The sequence below is a fragment of the Tachysurus fulvidraco genome, chromosome 8 (genome assembly GCF_022655615.1).
Source record: "Tachysurus fulvidraco isolate hzauxx_2018 chromosome 8, HZAU_PFXX_2.0, whole genome shotgun sequence".
In the NCBI taxonomy this organism is placed as follows: Eukaryota; Metazoa; Chordata; class Actinopteri; order Siluriformes; family Bagridae; genus Tachysurus; species Tachysurus fulvidraco.
The window spans coordinates 25,004,611-25,025,832 of NC_062525.1; the positions used below are offsets into that span (position 1 = coordinate 25,004,611).

Here is a 21,222-nt window from a genome sequence, read left to right on the forward strand (position 1 = left end):
AAAGTAGAAATTTTATTGCGTATGGGGGATGTGGTAGTCTAGTGGTTAAAGTGTTGGGAAGGTTGTGAGGTCAAATCCCAGGTCCACCATTCTGACACCGCTGGGCCCCTGAGCAAGGCCCTTAATAACCCTCAGTTGTTTCAAAATGATGCAAGATGTTCTGGACAAGGGTATGTGTTAAATGTAACGTTTGTGTTAATGCATAAGTATTAAAATTTTTATTTTTCGTGTTCGTTTTAGATATTTAATGTTAGAATTTTTTTCAGGTAAACTTTAAAATATCTTAATAACCCTCGATACTCATTCATTCATTCTCTACCGCTTATCCGAACTCAGGCATCATCGGGCATCGAGGCAGGATACACCCTGGACGGAGTGCCAACCCATCACAGGGCACACACACACTCTCATTCACACACACACACTCACACACTACGGACAATTTTCCAGAGATGCCAATCAACCTACCATGCATGTCTTTGGACCGGGGGAGGAAACCGGAGTACCCGGAGGAAACCCCCGAGGCACGGGGAGAACATGCAAACTCCACACACACAAGGTGGAGGCGGGAATCGAACCCCCGACCCTGGAGGTGTAAGGCGAATGTGCTAACCACTAAGCCACCCCCCCCCCATTTGATACTCAAAATAATGATTATATCTCTTCGAGCTCTTCTCTTCTACCAGAAGTCAGAAGTCCTTTTCTACGCTTTTCTTCACTGCTTTTTAACAAGCCTCAGTGGGTCAGCTGCAGCTCTCGCTTGCTTTTCTTAGCCGATCAGATAACGATCTGCATCGCCGGCCACACTTTGGCTCCCAGGATCCGAGAGGAAGTGAGGCTGTCCTCCGGGGTTATTTAGAAAAATCACATGGCACAAGTCGTGCGCATGAAGCTCGGGTCGATAATTTGACCGGATAACATCGTGACCACGAGCCTGCGTTTTCTTACCTTCGGTGTTGCCGGCATACTGTACGACCAAACCAAAAAAAATGCTGCTTTGGAAATGATGCTAGAAAAAAATACGCTGTCAAACGCTGTAATTTTTCATCCTATTATCTGTTTAGTTCTGTTATGATATTGTTTATGCCGTGCTGTACGCCTCAGCCAAGAAAAGGGAATCCATCTGATGTAACGTTATTGTCTCAGCGTGATGAGTAATGATAGGACAACTGCTACATGCTCTGCTGGAAGCCTGGCGTGTTGAAATGATCCCTGCTGTAGACGATACTAGCTTTTATTCCCACTGCCACTTCATGATGCAGAGTGTTTTTCAAAGCCTTCGATAGAAAGAAGACTGTGAACGTTTTCTCCAGCACGACAAGACAAGCCCAGAAGTATGGATGTTATGCAGTTTGAGACAGGAATGAAACAGCTGTGCATTAGTTCCAGATGTTGAGCCAGTATGTGATGTGTTGTGTTGAGGTGAGCAAGCCTGTCTAGACTAATTGCTCAGGCTTTCGGCTAACCTCACAAGTGACAACCTCAGCTTCATCAAGCAAGTTCATAATATACAGAATGGTCAAAGGGACCTGGAACCAACCGTACTGTATATCTGACTCAGATGGTCACATATAATACAGTCATATAACTGACTTTAATCACCCACATATGGAAATAATTAAAACAGTCCTTAGAAGCCCCCCTCTGTCTGACTCCCCCCTCTTTCATTCTCTCTCTCTCTCTCTGTCTCTCTCGCTCCCTCTCTCTCTCACATCACCCTCTTCTGTATTATCTCATCTCTGTCGTAGTTTCTTTTCTCCCTCTTATCTCTTGTAATCATAGTATGTTGTATGTCTGTATGTATGTATGTATGTCTGTCTTGTCCATCCATACTGTCTTACAAATCTTCATATCTATCTCCTATATTGTATTATCTTATATCTATATCTCTATCTTTGTCTCTTTTACTCTCTAGGTAGACAACCCATAAACAACACCCCCTCTATCTCTCTCTATATTCGCTACACTCTCTCTCTCATATATCTATATTATATCTATCTATCAGGTATGTATTGGTTTCGTGATTCAACCTATATCTGTTGTTCTATATCCTCTCTGTATGGTATGTAGTGTATGTCTGTCTGTCTGCTGTATGTCTGTCTGCTGTATTCTCCCTATCGGTCCTTGTGCAACCAGTCTCTCTATAATCATATATCTCTATCTCATCTCTCTCTCTATCTCTCGCACTGCTCCCTCTCTCTATATATCTACTATATCTCTCTATCTCCGGTCGGTATGTTTTCTTGCTTAACCCTCTATGTCGGTTCTCTATCAATCTATGTATGTATGTCGTATCGTATGTATGTATGTCTAGCCTCACTTTCTATGTCTGTCCCGATTCTCTCTATCTCTCTATCTCTACTCTATCTCTCTCTCTCTCTTTATCTATCTCTCTATAGCTTGTATGAAAAATATATAAGTTCTCTCTCTTATCTCTCGTCTCTCTATCTCTCTATTCTCGGGCTGTATGTTCATTCTTTCCCGCTCGAGGGAGGGAGAGAGAGAAAGAGAGGGTGGGAGCACCAAAAAACGAGAGCTAGAGAGGCAAGCGAGCGAAAAAGAGCGGCCGAGAGTCGAGGGGAAGTAGAGTCGGGGTGAGAGGGCGGACAGGAGAGAGAGGAGAGCAAGCGGAGCGCGCCGATCTCTCTCTCTCTCTCCTCTCTCTCTCTTTTTCCTGTCTCTGCCCTCTCTCTCTCCTCTTCTCGCTCTCTCTCTCTCTCTCTCTCCTACTCTCTCTCTCTTATCGTCTGATCTCTATCTCTCCTCTTCTGCCCCCCTCCCCCCTCTCTGCCCCCCTGCCCCCCTCTGTCTGTCACTCTCTCTCATTCTCTGTCAGAAAACATGTCAGAACCCTAGGAGAACATGTCAGAATTCGACTATACGGATGTTATATATTTTTTACACTACTAGGCTCTTTAGAGTCATCCAGAAGCTGGACATAGCAGAGCTCTACATGACCAAAGCCAAGGTGTCAGGGTATTTGGACTGCTTTTCCTTTTGCTCGGACATGACAGAGCCCACGGCGACCTCATTTAGTTGCTAATAACTTTTCATGGAATTGCATTTTTTTTTTGGAGAAATAATGTTTGGTTGCATTTCTATTGATTATCGCACTTCATCTTAAAGTACGTGTACTTGTCTGGAAATGTACCCTCTTTATGTCTGCGATGGTTTGTACAGGTTCGTGTCCTCTTGTTGTGTTAAAGCACACTACACTGATTAAAAGCTTCGAGAGTGCGCACTTTGTGTGATTGTGTGCATCCACGCATGTGTGCATGAGATGGAGACTTATGAGCCTCGATGCTTTGGGAAACGAGTTGGAGTGGATGAGTGTACTCAGCGTGTATGGGCCATTGTTTTATTAACTAGCTAGCGCTGCTCTTCTTAGTCCCCTGCAGGGTCCTGTAAGGACACACGAGGCGTGAGGTCAGTCTTGTTTTCATCCCCTTCTGCACATGTGGGAAAACATGTCCGTTCGTCTACACACTGCCTGGCAGGCATCTCATATCGAAAATATCATTCAACGGCTAATAAGAAACGGGTAACTTTCAAGATAAACAAGGAAGTACAGTACGTCCGAGATAAACACGGAACAAAGCATTCATGTGTGGGAACTAGAACAGTGAAATGTAGAACCTGAGAGAAACATGGACCAAGAACTCTAAGGATGCTGTTGCTCAGCTTGCCTCTACAAAGGATGTTGGTCATTGTTTCGCGTCCCTTCTTGTCCAAATACACTGTTGCTCTGCCTCCTGCCTTTGCTGAGGAGGTTTTTACCCTTCCTAATATTTTCTTTCAGTACGTTGAAGCTTTACCTCTGGCTAAGATTTTGTTGCTCTACCTCTTATCACCATTGAGAACATCCTTCCTGAATCCCTTGTGGACATCTGAGTTCTGTCTTGCCCTAGGATGTCGTTGCTCCACCTCTCGAAACCACCTACAGTAGAACATCGTTGTTCTGCTTATCCCTTCCTTTATGTTTATTTCATCTTCACCTATGGATAGGACATTGTTGCTTTCCCTCATACGTCGACCAAGGATATTGTGATTCCTCCTCCAAACTCTGCTGAGGACATTTTCATTCCATTTCTAATGAATAAAATATCAGTTGGGGGGGGGGGGGGCACGGTGGCTTAGTGGTTAACACGTTCGCCTCACACCACCGATTCCCGCCTCCACCTTGTGTGTGTGGAGTTTGCATGTTCTCCCCGTGCCTCGGGGGTTTCCTCCGGGTACTCCGGTTTCCTCCTCCGGTCCAAAGACATGCATGGTAGGTTGATTGGCATCTCTGGAAAATTGTCCATAGTGTGTGAGTGTGTGTGTGTGTGCCCTGTGATGGGTTGGCACTCCGTCCAGGGTGTATCCTGCCTCGATGCCCGATGACGCCTGAGATAGGCACAGGCTCCCCGTGACCTGAGAAGTTCGGATAAGCGGTAGAAGATGAGTGAATGAATGAAAATATCAGTTTTTATTCTACTTCTCATCTCCAACGAGGACGTCGTTGTTGGTCAACTCTTCTGGTTAACGCCAAACTATATCTTTCTTGCCAATTGTGAAGAATTTACTTCATCCACGCTGAGATCGTGTCCTGAATGTTAAGTTGAAGTCCTGCTTTAAATTCCTTCGCTAGTGTGTATTGTATTTTTCAGCACAGCAAGTGTTGATTATGTGCTAATGTTTTGTTGTCGCTCACCTTTTAGTTCATTTGCCCCCCCCCGGGCATTTTGGTGCTCGTTTCTTGGTTATTATATTTACAAAATTTTATTAGGTTGAAAATGTTCAATCTTGTTCCTGCGTCACCTCGAACAATTCCCAAGCTTCAGTATACAATTAAATGCACATAATATATACTTGCACTTATACGAATGAACACATTACTGTCGCAGTCCTGAAGTAGTATTGGATAAAAATTGTCTCTGAGATTAAATAAATAAAAAAAAAGTCGTGCCTCTTTTGTGCTCATTCCTACACCTCGTATCGCCCTGTCACTCTTCTCAGATAAAGCTGTCAGCTGATGACAGGAATCTAATCCTGCAGGCACAGCCACGAGAGTGATGGAGGATGGAGGAGGGCGGGAGGGAGGGATTTTCTCTTCTGTTGAGGCCGAGGGAAGGATGCGAGGTTGGGTGATGTTTAGCTGACTGTCACATCACAGGCACTTTGTTAGCCAAGTGTTCTGCTGCACTGTGTTGACACAGCGAAGGTTTCTAACTATAACTGTTTTGAATAATAATAACGGCAGTGAGGCGAAGAGGCTGAGTCAGACCTGCTATGTGATGTTTGGATTAGCTCTGCTGATAGCATCATGCCAGCAAATGTGTGTATGTTTGACATTCTGTGTCTGCTTTCTGCCCTCTTTATGGGTCAGTGGAATTAATAGCGGTGTTGTTCATATTAGAGTCAAGCCGGAGTTTATCTGATGCTACAGTAAGTGAGTAAGTCCGATGGTGCTGCAAACCGACCGGCGTGGCTTAGTGGTTAGCACGTTTGCCTCACACCTTCAGGGTTAGGTTCGATTCCCACCTCCGCCTTGTGTGTGTGGAGTTTGCATGTTCTCCCCATGCTTCGGGTGTTCTACGGGTACTCGGTTCCTCACCCGGTTTCCACAAGACATTGCATGGTAGGTTGCTTGGCATCTCTGGAAAATTGTCCGTAGTGTGTGTGTGTGTGTGTGTGTGTGAATGAGAGTGTGTGTGTGTGCCCTGTGATGGGTTGGCACTCCATACAGGGTGTATCCTGCCTTGATGCCCGATGACGCCTGACCCGAGGTAGTTCGGATAAGCGGTAGAAGATGAATGGATGAATTTATGATTTATTTTTTATTTTCATATAATAGACATGATTTTTTTTAAAAGAATTAATTCACAATCTGATCTGATTTAATAAATATCTAATTTTCTTTCTTTCTCCACCCGATTTGGCGGGGTACTTTATTTAAATCAGAGAAGTGCTTCCTGGTGACTTTGGTTGCGACAGCACGGCTCAGTCCAATCTGGAATGTGCTGCTTTCATTTCCAGTCTGAATCGCTTTCCTTCCTGAAGAATGTGCTCTGTGATTACTTACAGATGGCAAGGTGGAAGTGACCAAGGAGGGCATGAAGCTGTGCACCATGGGACCAGGCAAAGTGTTCGGCGAGCTGGCCATCCTCTACAACTGCACCCGCACCGCCACCGTCCAGAGTGAGTGAACACGGCATGTTGATGCATTACCCAGAATTTCTAGCACGTACATAATCCATATAACGGTGATACTGTAGAACCTGAGCAATGTGGAGGTGTGATGTTCTGAATGTTATGAATGTTCTTAGGAAGAGGCTTTAAAGAAAGATTAAATTTTAGAAAGAAGCAGCACACACACACACACACACACACACACACACACACACACACACACACAATTCCCTACAACTTCTTCAATCAACTCTGTCACCATGGAAACCTGTACAAATTCTTTTGCTGTTTATTTTTTTTATTATGTATTTCCGGCAGATCATTTTAACTATGTAACTATGGAAACACACACACATACAGACACACACATACACAGACACACACACACACACACCCACACACACACACACAAAACCTAGCACATCTTTGCATTATGCTGTGAATAATGACATCTGGAATAAAATGGCCCGGATTCCTCCGCACACGGCGATGATGATGATGATGATGATGATGAAGATTATTCTTATTCTTATTATATTATTATTTAATTACTTTGTTTTTTCACATGCATGTCAGATACCTGATATAATTTACCCGTGATATTTAAGCGATTAATTAGCATCAGTGTCACACAATGGAGCTGATTTTTTCCCTGGTTTCACCTCAACACAAAGCTGTCAGAGATTCCAGTTTTTATTTAAAACCAATCAGTTCTGTCTTCAGTGCATGAAACATTGATGATTAACAGATATAAAATCCCATCTACTCTGTTGTTTTGCCTGTCGAAGGGAGACGGTGATGATCACATTTTGTGTGGCTTTGTGTAACATGCTGGTGTGAGAGATGTAATGATGGGAATTCCCAATGCAGCCATCAGCTTAGCACCAGGAAGCACGTGTTGGCAAAGAGAGGAAGGTTTTTATAGTCGTTCTCACATGGCTGAAAGACAGATTTAAATTCATTCCGCTTTCTACTCACTCTCTCTCTCTCTCTGTCTCTCTCTCTCTCTCTCTGTCTCTCTCTGTCTCTCTCTCTCTCTGAGACAAAGGTCTCATATCCTGTTTTCCCCAAGCTGCTTTAGCATTTCAGAATAAAAAATGCGACATTAAAAAAGCAGAAATGTTTCTACTGTGTATAAATAAATATAGACACGCTGCTGCTGCTGGCAGCTAATCACAATGCACGAGAGGGACAGAAGGAAAAATCAAGACAACTTACATGATACAGACCCACACACAGGTCACTGAGAGAGAGAGAGAGAGAGAGAGAGAGAGAGAGAGAGAGAGAGAGAGAGAGAGAGAGAGAGAGAGAGAGAGGAGAGAGGAGAGAGAGAGAGAGAGAGGAGAGTGTGTGTGATGGAGAGAATGGGAGAGGAGGGGAGAGAGGAGAGACAAAAAACAGAGAGAAAGGGGAGAGAACAGAGAGGCAGAGAGAGGGAGAGAGAGAGTTGAGGTTAGGAGAGAAAGAGGACAAGAGAGAGAGCCAGCAAGAGAGAGAGACAGAGAGCGAGGAGTGAGGGAGGCAGGAAAGAGAGGGAGGAGAGAGTGAGGACGAGAGAGATGAGAGGGAGAGAGAGAGAAGAGAGATGGAGTAAACGAGGTCGACAGAGAGAGAGACGAGAGAGTGAGCGAGAGAGTAGAGAGAGAGAGCGAGCAGTAGCTAGAGGAGCGAGACGAGTGAGTGAGACTGAGCAGGGAGATGAGAGAGGTGAGGGAGGATTTGAGAGGAGAGAGCTCAGGGAGAGTGCAGAGATTGAGAGTGAAAAGCCAGAGGGAGAGACATGAGAGATCAGAGAGGAGGATGAGAGAGTGAGGAGACAGCTTGGGGGAGAGCGAGTGAGGCAGAGCGAGTGAGAGAGCGGAGCAGGAGATCGAGCGGGCCTGAGCGAGAGTCCGACTGCGACGAGATGAGAGGGGAGAGGAGTCACGGTCTGAGCATGAGCAGAGAGAGAGGGTAGAGACTGTCGCGCTCGCGGGGAGAGAGAGATTAAGAGAGAGACGAGAGAGAGAGCCGTGAGGAGAGGACGTAGCGAGAGAGAGACCTGAGAAAGAGAGTAAGACTCGAGCGAGGGAGGAGAGGGGGAGAGGATCGAGGACGTAGTGCGAGCCGAGAGTGGTTGCGCTCGAGGACGCGTCCGTGTCGAGCCCGCCTTGAGGAGAGGAGTGAGCGAGGAGAGAGGAGAGGGAGAGGGAGATGGAGATGATGAGGGCGAGAGAGAGAGAGAGGAGAGAGACGCGAGAGAGGGAGGGAGAGAGAGTGTGAGGGAGACGAGAGAGTGAGGAGAGAGAGAGGAGAGAGAGAGAACGAGAGAGGAGAGAGAGAGAAAGGCAAGACGTTTTGAGAGAAGAGGGAGAGGACAGAGGAGAGCATGAGGGAGACAGAGAGACGACTGATAGAGAAAGAGCTACGAAAGAGACAGAGAGAAAGAGAGAGTGACAGGATACGGTAGGCCTCTTATGAGTGAGGAGATGAAGAGGAGATTGGGAGAGGGTAGTTCGGTAGGGAGATCTTGAATGATAGAGAGAGGAGGAGAGAGAGTGAGGGTGAGTGCAGAGGAGAGATCGAGATGATGAGCGAGAGAGCCGGTGTTCCAGATCGACACCGATCTTGAGAAGTACCGAAGTACAGAAGGAGATGCGCAGATGATGAGTAGGAGGGTACGGAGAGTCTGATGAGGGGGAGAGAGCGAGAGGGACACAAGCTACGGAGGCATCGAGGAGAGAACATGTGCAAACGAGAGGAGCTGACGTAGACTGAGAGTAGTAGGGAGGGCATGGGAGAGAGACGAGACGACGGCGAGTGATGACGAGACTGGGAGAGGAGAGGGAGAGCCCACGCACGAGCAGAGGGCGAGCAAATGAGCTCTTGGCGGTTGGGGAGAGGACGAGACGGGAGGGATCGATGGAGAGAGCAGGCGAGAGACCCTGAGAGCGGGCAGAGAGGAGATCGAGAAGACTGAAGAGACGACCGCGAGCGGAGCGAGTGCCGTCGCGCGAGGCTGGAGAGCTGCGCATATGAGACGCAGAGAGTGGCTGGAGAGGAGGGATGTCAGAGAGAGTAGATAGAGAGAGCGGACATGAGAGAGAGACTGATGTAGCGAGAGAGAGACGATGCGAGAGAGAGGAGAGAGGAGAGAGAGAGAGAGCAGAGACCGAGAGAGAGAAGAGAAGAGTGATGGGACCATGGAGCGACAGAGAGAGAGAGAGAGGAGGGAGCTGAGGGTACGGAGAGAGTCGTGGGAGAGAGAGCGAGAGAGAGAGTGGGAGAGAGAGAGAGAGAGAGAGAGAGAGAGAGAGAGAGAGAGAGAGAGAGAGAGAGAGAGAGAGAGAGAGAGAGAGAGAGAGAGAGAGAGAGCTTCTAATGACTGTTTTGCAATAGCTTGACATTTCCCAGATGATATCTGGACATCTGGCTTTCTGTACTGAACAGTATATATGACCTGTTTGACTGTAAATGTTTCTGTCTACACCATAAACCACCTATAAATGAGGTGTGTGTCCTGACATTTCTCCCCGAGATGAATTCAGCTTAATAATCTTTAACTGGGAAGAGACTTCCTGCCTAAAAAAGAAACCAAGAAGAAGAATAAAAAGATTTTGTTGCATTTCTAATCGTTTCGCACCGCACAAGCTATCTTTGTATAAATCCTTGTTGAAATCCTTTTCTGTTGTTAGATGTTCACACAGTCACAAAAGTCTGCACTGAATATCAGCCATTGTTTAAACTGGAATTAAACAACCAGTAATATTTTAATTATATAATATTCGAGGTTCAAGCTCTTTATTTAAAATGCGAGAAAATATTGACCATGTGAATACGTTACGATACAAAAGCTCAGATTTTCCTCATGTCTAATCTCTTTTACTGTGAAACACAGATGGAGTGGAATTTAAACCGGATCGTTCCAGTTTACGTTCACACCTGAGTGTCAATCATAAAAAAGTATTTTAAATCCGGCTCGGCAGTCACAGTGCGGTACTCAGCGTTAGGGCTCACATCAACAACCTCACGTTGTTCAAGTACACAGACGACAGACAGAATCTCGGTGAGCGCGAATACAATACGCTACGGTACGATACGATACGATATGATACGATACGATATGATACAATACGATACGCTACGATACGCTACGATATGACACGATACGCTACGATACGATATGATACGATACGATATGATACGATACGATATGATACGATATGATACGATATGATATGAAACGATATGATATGAAACGATATGATACGATACGATATGATACGATACGATACAATATGATCTGATACGATACAATACGATATGATACGATACGATACGATACGATACGATATGACACGATACGCTACGATACGATATGATACGATACGATATGATACGATACGATATGATACGATATGATACGATATGATATGAAACGATATGATATGAAACGATATGATACGATACGATATGATACGATACGATACAATATGATCTGATACGATACAATACGATATGATACGATACGATACGATACGATACGATACGATATGATACGATACGATATGATACGATACGATACAATATGATCTGATACGATACGATACGATATGATACGATACAATATGATACGATACAATATGATCTGATACGATACAATATGATACGATACGATACGATACGATATGATATGATACGATACAATATGATCTGATACGATACGATACGATACGATACGATACGATACGATATGATACGATACGATATGATACGATACGATACAATATGATCTGATACGATACGATATGATACGATACGATACGATACATCAATGCAGGTTACGTAGCATTTTAGGGGCTTTTTACACCCGGTCACTTCCTGCATTTTCTGTGATCCGATAGCTATCCGATGGTAAAAAGACCAGGTCTAAATGCCCTCCGAAATGGTTATAATCTGATATAAACCCGACGGTACAAACCCCTTCAGGAGGTGGTCTGGGACGCATTTCAGATGAAACTGGACAGGTGTAAATGAATGTGGTTGTTCAAGCCACATACTGTACGTCAGCGCTACTGTTAACTCCTCCCAAACGGAAGTACGTCACTCGCAGGCGACTCACGAGTCGTGCATCGCGCCAGACACAAACAACATGAACGACACACAGGCACTTATTGCCCTTTGGAGCGACGAAAGCATCCAACAAAAATGCAAACAAAAAAAAAAATAACAAAAAATATATGCATTGTAAAACATATACTGTATAAACAAAGGTATATTTAAGTATATACACCAATTTTCTATTAGATTGCATTAGCCAAATGTTTGTTAAATTATTACCAATTTACACCATACAGTACTACCCCAAACCGGTCACCTGGGTCGACTAGGCCATGGTTACGACCGGGTCAATGGAACACATCTCCGTAACTCGGGGACAAGCCTTACGTGTATTGTACATGCTCCAGGGCCACACTAACTCACTCAAAACCATGGAAGTGTTGATTTCTGACACTGTCCATATTTTTATCTTAGAAAAGCCAATAGTTTGTAAAAAAAAACATACAAGAAGCTGATCATTTAACGCTGCCAGTTGCAGTGAGAGACACTTGTTAAATACTTGCCCTGTTCATGTTTTGTGAGCAAAGACATTCATGAATCTTATCTCTTTGGAGACCAGGGAAGCTAAGAGAAGATTTGTCTTGTTGTCAGACAGCACAGGTTTGTTTAAGACCAAAATAGGCTTAAAGGAAGCAGTATAATTCTGTCCCTCTGTACCACAGACAGCACGTCAATACTATCGTCAGTTGTCTCAGGCTTAGTTCCTGGAGGGTTTTTATAGACTGTAGGCAAAGGATTGAACGTGAAATCATGTCAAATTTGATAGGAGATATCATATATATAAAACCAGGGGTTTTGGGATTGGAAAAAAAATTGAAATAAAATATACTCTGGGAATAATTTTATTACATACAGTAAATTATCGCATCAAAACAAATCCGATCTAAATCCGATCTGACCACAGATTATTTTATTTTTTTATTTTCGGGGAGGGTTATTTACCGACTCAAAGATCGAACTGTCCCGACTTTATTGTCGTTATTATTAAAGAAGCAGGTCCCTGCCACCTGAAGTTCACTTAAATGCCACTGAAGGTGCCATATTATGAGTCTGTACCTGATTGTATTATTTTACAATCACAGATATTAATGCAGGGGGCACGGTGGCTTAGTGGTTAGCACGTTCGCCTCACACCTTCAGGGTTGGGGGTTCGATTCCCGCTTCCGCCTTGTGTGTGTGGAGTTTGCATGTTCTCCCTGTGTTCCTCCGGGTACTCCGGTTTCCTCCCCCGGTCCAAAGACATGCATGGTAGGTTGATTGGCATCTCTGGAAAATTGTCCGTAGTGTGTGTGTGTGTGTGTGTGTGTGTGTGAGTGAATGAGAGTGTGTGTGTGCCCTGCGATGGGTTGGCACTCCGTCCAGGGTGTATCCTGCCTCGATGCCCGATGACGCCTGAGATAGGCACAGGCTCCCCGTTACCCGAGAAGTTCGGATAATTGGTAGGAAATGAGTGAGTGAATGAATGAACTGTAGCTCGTAACTGTAGAATGTCGGAGGAAAATCCAGGACTTGACTACCGAAATCCTGCATGTGAAGTAACTCGACACAAAAAGTACATGGATGTTTCCTAACATTTTTCGATCATTCTGTTTTTCCATGTGAGAATTTCCACTTCCACTATACACTATATATCTCCCAGTCTTTCTCTAGTGAACTTCTCCAGTGAACTTAAACCTCTGATGGAGCCTCTGGTGTATTATTGATTTTTTTTACCTACCTGCATCTAAAACACTCTTACCCTTTCTTATCATTCCTTCTGGTGAATAATCGGAAATGTGTGCAATGTCTTAAGGTTCAGTCTATCTACAAATACCGTTTACCTGATATTTTATATACTGCTGACATTTTATATCACTGCCTGAATGATCTAATCCCACAGGATGCTCTTATCCCATTTTCTTACAATTGTGACATTTGCCAATCCCCATCAACTACTACTGATGACTATCAACCTAGGAGGTTTTAATCTGACATGGGCTTCCTGTGAGAAAACTGGTGAACTTTTCAAACTGCTGCTTATTCCTCAGCGTCAAGAGGAAAGCACTATATGTGCTCGACATTAGCTCATTGGTGCTCACGATCGGTTAACGGCATACAGAGGAGAAACTGACGCTATACCTTTTACCGCATTTGGCAGGAGATTCTCATGGGCCGCGCAGTGGCAGCTTGGCGGTGCTGGGATTCGGGCTCACGACCTTCCGATCAGTAGTCCGACCGCTAGGCTACCACAAGTGGCTTCTGTATGGCAAGCACATCATTATCCCACATTATAGCACTTATACTCATGATGAACTTACTCAGAGGCTTTTAGCAATGAAAGCACCACCGAATTCATTGGTATGAAGCTTGATTCATGCTGACTGTTTTATCTGCTCCTGTACCACTACATGTAGCTATAGCAGCAGCAGTAGTTCCCTAGGGTCTGCTGAAACTAAGAGACTACTGAAAGTGAGTTATCATCCTTCAGCTAGGCCCTAAAGACCACAGACATAGACTGAGGTATTCCAAGGTTCCTCATGACATCACGCATTGCATTGTATTCCTGGTTCCCCGTGCCGTCAATATACCGGTGATTTAGAAATAGAAACGATCCGGTGAGAACTCAGTAAGAAGCTTTCTTGGAAATGATGGCTGGTTGGCAGCTGCCACAAATTCTCTCTCTGTTCTGTAACATGTCTAGTGGTTAAGGTGTTGGATTACTGAAGGTACTGATTATTGTCCTGCTGGGCCCCTGAGCAAGGCCCTTAAAGTAAATGTCACTTTAAGAACCCTCACTTAAAGGTGCGGTCTCCGATTTTTGAAAGCCAATGTCGACATATAAAGTCACCAAAACAAACACGCCCCTAACCCAAACGGGTCCCACCCCTGTATCGTTAGCTCCGCCCACACATACGTACGTAACCCGGGCGACTAACAGAAAGAAACGTGTCTTTATCATAGCTGAAGGGAAGAACAATACGATTGTAGATAAACAAACAAGCAAAAATGCCACACAAGCATAATGATGTAAAGGACAAAGGCATATATTAGTTCTGTGTAACAAAGCAAAACCAACGTTACTCACCTATCGAGAAGGAAAAAAGCGCCTCGGCGTCTTAAGTAAAGTCGGCCACATATTCACAGGTCGGAGTTTCCCGAGTCAGTAACTCCTGAGCTAAACGCTGTTACTACACAAAACGCGGTTGTAGCTGCCTCTCTACATCACTACGATAGAAAAGAGGTGTTATTTGTGTAGTAACAGCGTTTAGCTCAGGAGTTATTGACTCGGGAAACTCCAACCTGTGAATATGTGGCCAACTTCCTGCTCCTTCAGTTCTCTCCAGCGCTGGAAAGCTGATCCTATATTAACACGTCCTACTTCTTGTCCTTATCGTAAGTCTTTCTTCTCTTTCTTTCTTTGTTTTTATCCTCCATGTCGATGTTAAAACCGCTTTCTGCTGATGTCACACACGCGCACCGAACACTCTCTCCGCCCGTATTGACAAGACACGCCCCTTTCTGCTCATTGGCTACACATCTGTTTTGTATTTGTTTAGTTTGTCGGCCCGATTTGTTTAGTTTCTCAAACGTCAGAGACCCGATTCCTTAAGTCCTGGTTTCGCTCACTTTTCTTGTGATAATTTGCACTTTTTATGTGATCTTGCTCCAGTCCTTATCTTAACCATACTCCTTAATAGAGAATAAACTCTTTCTGCTAATTGCTCTGGATTGCAGTGCTTTAAATTTTCTTCTTTGTGAATATAATAACCTTTGGGTTTTTACTAATTCCTACCTTTTTTCATGAATCTTCCATCGTCTGACTGTCCAGCTGCATTTCAAATCAATGCCTGTGGAAAAGTTTCTATTACAGCTTCTCATTTCAATATTACACGCTTATCTCACTAACATATCAGACCGTAAAATTCGGCGGTGCCGTACTTCCTCTGTCAGGGCTGCGCTGTAGTTGATTGTTTTATTCAGAGAACTGGAAAATATGGATTTCTCTTACTTATTTTTATTATTTTTATCGCATAAATCTAGGACATGGATGAGTGACAGTCATAATAAAGCTGCTTCAGCGGCATATAACGCCACCAAATATAATACTGCTCATACATTCATGAGAAGACTTTTGTAATGTAAACATAAAAATGTCAATTTTATTAAAACTCCATATGGTTAGATACGTATGTGGGACTAAAAGCAAATTAAAAGCTCTTGACTTCTCTAAATTCACCTTATATACCTGTATGTATTTTAATATTTTTTTTGGAAACTATTATAATTCATTCATCTTCTACCGCTTATCCGAACTTCTCGGGTCACGGGGAGCCTGTGCCTATCTCAGGTGTCATCGGGCATCGAGGCAGGATACACCCTGGACGGAGTGCCAACCCATCACAGGGCTCACACACACACACACACACACACACACACACACACACACACACACACACACACACACACACACACACACACACTCTCATTCACACACACACACACACACACGCACACACTACGGATAATTTTCCAGAGATGCCAATCAACCTACCATGCATGTCTTTGGACCGGGGGAGGAAACCGGAGTACCCGGAGGAAACCCCCGAGGCACGGGGAGAACATGCAAACTCCACACACACAAGGCGGAGGCGGGAATCAAACCCCCAACCCTGGAGGTGTTAGGCTTTATACTAAAAACCTTTCCTTAATAGAAGATAAACATTATTTTCCAAATAATAATTTATTTATTATTAACTCCTTCTAATTCTTTTTTGTGTCTTTATTATAACTTAATATTTTATCAAATAAGGAATTTCTGCCAAAATATGCAAATTGCAGGGTGATATTTATACAAAGGGAACAGCTCACTTGAGTTTAATACTGATGTGTTCCTGCAAAATACACTCTTGAGACACTATATATAGATAATCGCTAGTGCTGATATGGGGTTAGAGACAGCTCAGGTTGCCTGTTTTGGTGGACAGAGGGACAGAGAGACTAGGTTGAGATGGTTTGGACATGTACAGAGCAGGATGTTGGAGATGGAGCTGAAAGGTAAGAGGTGAAGAGGAAGGACAAAGAGGAGATATACGGATGTGTTAAATAAGGACATGAAGGTAATTGGTGTGAGAGAAGAGGATGGTGAGGATAGAGTCAGGTGGGAGGTGATGATTCGCTGTGGAGAGCCCTAACGGGAAAAGACGAGAGTAAAAAAAGAAGAAAAAGAAGCTAATACTGTATGTGGTTAGCATAAAAAACATAAAAAACCAAGCGGATATCTGAAAAACATCACTGAATCAAATAAGAAACCTGTAATAATCTAAAAATAAATACTAAAGTTTCAAACATGTAAAATTCTGAATATTGTAGGAAAGTTTTAGGTTTTATATTAAATATTCACAGCACAGTCGCTCTCACCTTTTACATTCTTCTCCCGAACACTTTACACTCTCTTTCAATGCCGGCAGCATTAAACAGACCTTTCGACAAGGGTTTCCTTCACGTCTGCCTTATTAACACACAGCCCACTCATGTCTACACTGTTTAATTCATTTATTCATATTTTAACATCTTCCTCACCTAAGCAGAGTTTCACTCGCAGTCCTCCGTTTCCTTGACACCAGAACTCAGCCTTAGTTCCGGAGAACAATTACGACAGGTAAAATACAGATTTGCATAATTTTTGCTTCTTCAAGTTTACATGTGATTAATGCGGTTATTTATTAGAATTCACTCGTAGCACTGCCATCATTTGCTCGTAATCTTTATTATTATTAAATGGATTTCATTCATTCATTCATTCATTCATTTTCTACCGCTTATCCGAACTCCTCGGGTCACGGGGAGCCTGTGCCTATCTCAGGCGTCATCGGGCATCGAGGCAGGATACACCCTGGACGGAGTGCCAACCCATCACAGGGCACACACACACTCTCATTCACTCACACACACTCACACACTACGGACAATTTTCCAGAGATGTCAATCAACCTACTATGCATGTCTTTGGACCGGGGGAGGAAACCGGAGTACCCGGAGGAAACCCCCGAGGCACGGGGAGAACATGCAAACTCCACACACACGAGGCGGAGGCGGGAATCGAACCCCCAACCCTGGAGGTGTGAGGCGAACGTGCTAACCACTAAGCCACCGTGCCCCCCCCCCATTTAATTCTATTCAGTTAATTCTATGTAAAAAATGGATGTAGTCTTCTTTGAGAATTAAGATCAATCTGAAAAGACTACACATCTGTTCTGTCGTTTGCTCGTCTGAATCCTCCAAGCTTTTCCCGTATATGGTTTGTATCTCAGCATGTGGGTTGATGGAGTTTAGCTGAAAAAAAAAACCACAAGCCTGGGCGATTTTTGGGACTCCGTCGCTTCTGCCTGTTGGCATCCTTTGGTCTTCTGTCTTGTGTTGTTGTAAAGTCTGCCAAAGGAGATGTATATTTACAGGGTGAGAAATGTGGCAGTGGATGTGTACACTGTTACCATCATAACATCTGTTTAGTTTATATTTGAAACCCTCACTTCAGCCAGATATTAATGCCGGCTGTGCAAATTATTTATTTATTTATATATATTTCTTTGGGGCTTGATTTTTGCCTTCATGTTAAAACCGAACTACGCTGTAAAATACTCACACTTCAGCCACAGACAGCAAGAAAAACGACGTTCTAGCCGTGTCAGGAATTTCAGATTAAAATGTCAGACCTCGATGGCTGTGAGCAGGTTTGCATGTAAAAACAGTGATAGTTATAATAATGTAAATAAACATGCTCGTGTAATAGAGTTCACGTTATATAATTATGTCTGTTGTGGACAAATCGTGAAGCAAACAGATTTTAATGTCATTTAATCTACAGTTAAAAGGATTTCATTCATTCGTTCATTCATTCATTCATTTCCTACCGCTTATCCGAACTCCTCGGGTCACGGGGAGCCTGTGCCTATCTCAGGCGTCATCGGGCATCGAGGCAGGATACACCCTGGACGGAGTGCCAACCCATCACAGGGCACACACACACTCTCATTCACTCACACACACACACACTATGGACAATTTTCCAGAGATGCCAATCAACCTATCATGCATGTCTTTGGACCGGGGGAGGAAACCGGAGTACCCGGAGGAAACCCCTGAGGCACGGGGAGAACATGCAGACTCCACACACACAAGGCGGGGGCGGGAGGTAGAGGTGGTGGAGGAGGAGGAGGTGGTGGAGGAGGCAAAGTCTGTTAGGGCCTGGAAGCCTGAGGAGCCACCATTGGGGCTGTACACCACGGCGCTGCCTTCCGGGTTCACAAAAGGCTGACCTGTGATGGGAGATGAAAAGGGTCACAATCCGGCGTATATACGCTACATCGTCGCTACACAGACGCGCGCCGGCTGTCGAACGCAAGATATTAAAATAAACTGTTATTAAATAAACTGCAGCTTTTCAAGCGAGTAAGATGACCGATGCTTCATTTAGAAAGTTAGAGATACATAATGAAAGTATTTCCACGTTTCACTCACGTCTGCCTGCAGAGGACTTAATATCAACCGGCCTTGTAGCTAATCTCCACCGTGAGTGAGCAGAAATAAACCTAATCACCACTTTAAAGATCAAAATCCTGTTAGCTATCTATGTCTCATATACATATATGTCCGATAATAATAATCCGGTCCGGCAATAAAAATTACATTTCCTTTTTTATCCGCAAAAATAAAATAAATAAATAAAAATATCGAACAGTTTATCGAACACATTTTTTTGATATCGATCACGTGTCTATCGCGATACATATCGTTATCGTTTTATCGCCCAGCCCTAATAACCACTAACCACTAAGCCACCATGCCCCCCTTAGAAGGATTACATTCATCATGTAATCTAACATAGAGAAGAGATTACAGTACAATCTGCAAGTGATGCTGCAATCGCTTTTTGGGGTTTACTGTATGTGATGTATACTGGGCATTAAACACTGCTGGGAAACTATTAACTGGACTCATTAACTAAAATGCCTACAGCCTGGATAGCATCTCACATAACAGATCCAGGATTTGGCCGAAAAAAATCCTTTCTTTCTTCTATCCATCCAGCTTCCATGCAAGAACAAAGACAGGATTTATTTTCCTAAACATTCAGTTTAACCACTCTATTATTTATCCCAGGCATATGTATTTTGTCTGGGTTGTAGAAATGATCACAGGCAAAGAGATGTATTTTTCTTTTCGTTGCCAAAACACAAGTTAAAGCATCGGTCTCTCGTGCCAGTGGGAAACACGGACCATGAAATAAATCAAAGAGTCTAAACACCACATTGATGTTTTGGTGCAAATCTATTGAAATATTTAGAAAAGGAAAGGTCGCTGCTGGAAAAAAAAGGGCTTTGAAGTGAACGATGGTGAAATAATACAAAAAATATTGTCAGTGAGATTTTTGATTCCAGACATAACAAAAGAAAACGATACAGTTCGCTTTTTCCATAAATGAGTAAAAACCGATGAGGAAAAAAAAAAAACCTAACCGCAAAATAAAAGACTGTTTCCAGGCAGCTATAAATAAATAATTAATTATAAATCAAGAAGCATGTACTGTCTCGTATACAGGAAAGGCTGCATGACATCCTGCTCATTTTTGTCTTATGAGAGAGTCTGATGAGGGAATTATGGCACTTATAACTGTTTATAACTGTCTATAACCCCCTTGTGTGTGTGGAGTTTGCAGGTTCTCCCCGTGCCTCGGGGGTTTCCTCCGGGTACTCCGGTTTCCTCCGCCGGTCCAAAGACATGCATGGTGGGTTGCTTGGCATCTCTGGGAAATTGTCTGTAGTGTGAGTGTGTGTGTGAATGAGAGTGTGTGTGTGCCCTGTGATGGGTTGGCACTCCGTCCAGGGTGTATCCTGCCTCGATGCCCGATGAGACCAGAGATAGGCACAGGCTCCCGTGACCCGAGAAGTTCGGATAAGCGGTAGAAAATGAATGAACGATTTCTGGGGCCCCTGTAGCGTTGCTCTGGAACCTTGGTGCATTTGTGTCCATTTTACATCACAAACACACATGTAGAACACGACCACATCGACCCACCATTAAGTAAGTCGCGTCACTTCTTCTGTGTTACTGTGCCACTCATACTGCATGTGTGCCGTGGAAACTAACGATGTCATCATCGGACGACGTCCTGAACAAGTGCGGTACGTCTTGCGTTCACGTGAAATCGCGACACATTGCAACCGTCTCGAGTTTGAGACCTTCCTGGTCCATATCACGACTTTCACATTCACAACATTTCATGCTCTTTTTTGGACTAAACTGTGTTAAAGCCTCCTAAACAATGGGCAACACAAACAGAAAGATGTACACAGAGAGAATGTGATTAAAACCAAATGAGCCACAGGTGTATGCAATCAATACACTGATGAGATAGATCAGTGAGTAGGCATGGCTAATTTAGGGAGAAAGAGAAAGAGAGAGAGAGAGAGAGAGAGAGAGAGAGAGAGAGGATTTAATGACATCAACAGGTGACACATTGCTGACTATATTCATCTACACGGTATTCTAACTCACATAAAGCACAAAAACGTGTATGAAACGCGATTCAGCAGGGATGCTGTGACTAGCTCCATGACATACTTTAGAAACAGTGCAACAGATTTGTGCTGCATTCTACAGAAACGGTTATCGTGAACGTTACTTTTGTGAAGCCATCTTTCTTCGTGCACTGCTGAGAGCTTGGTAATAAAATCTTTAAGCGATTGTGCAGCTTGCGGCACCCAGCATGCAATTCCAACGCATTAAACAAGTGAGTGTTTTGTCATAATGAATTGCACAGGTAGAACTGCGAGGGTAGTGATTACCGGCCTTCTTCCTCCCATCTCGCTGTCTTTTCGCTCATTACGAGTGAGGGATGGAGGAGAGACTTAACGCCGCTGAGCCTCACAAAGCCACATCCTTAGATTTCCACTCTTCCTGGGCTACATTTGA

General features: G+C 43.8%; 1 protein-coding gene across 3 annotated transcripts in view; it reads left to right on the forward strand.

The window, feature by feature from the left end:
* prkg1b (protein kinase cGMP-dependent 1b) overlaps positions 1-21,222 on the forward strand; it is a 150,254-nt gene that overhangs the window by 45,851 nt on the left and 83,181 nt on the right. For all 3 annotated transcript variants that reach the window (XR_007143706.1, XM_047817439.1, XM_047817438.1), the window contains exon 3: positions 6,067-6,180. Coding sequence is in view for 2 of the 3 variants with exons in the window: in XM_047817439.1 (XP_047673395.1) it covers positions 6,067-6,180 (114 nt within the window). In the remaining variant the exon portion in view is untranslated. The remainder of the gene's footprint in view (positions 1-6,066; positions 6,181-21,222) is intronic.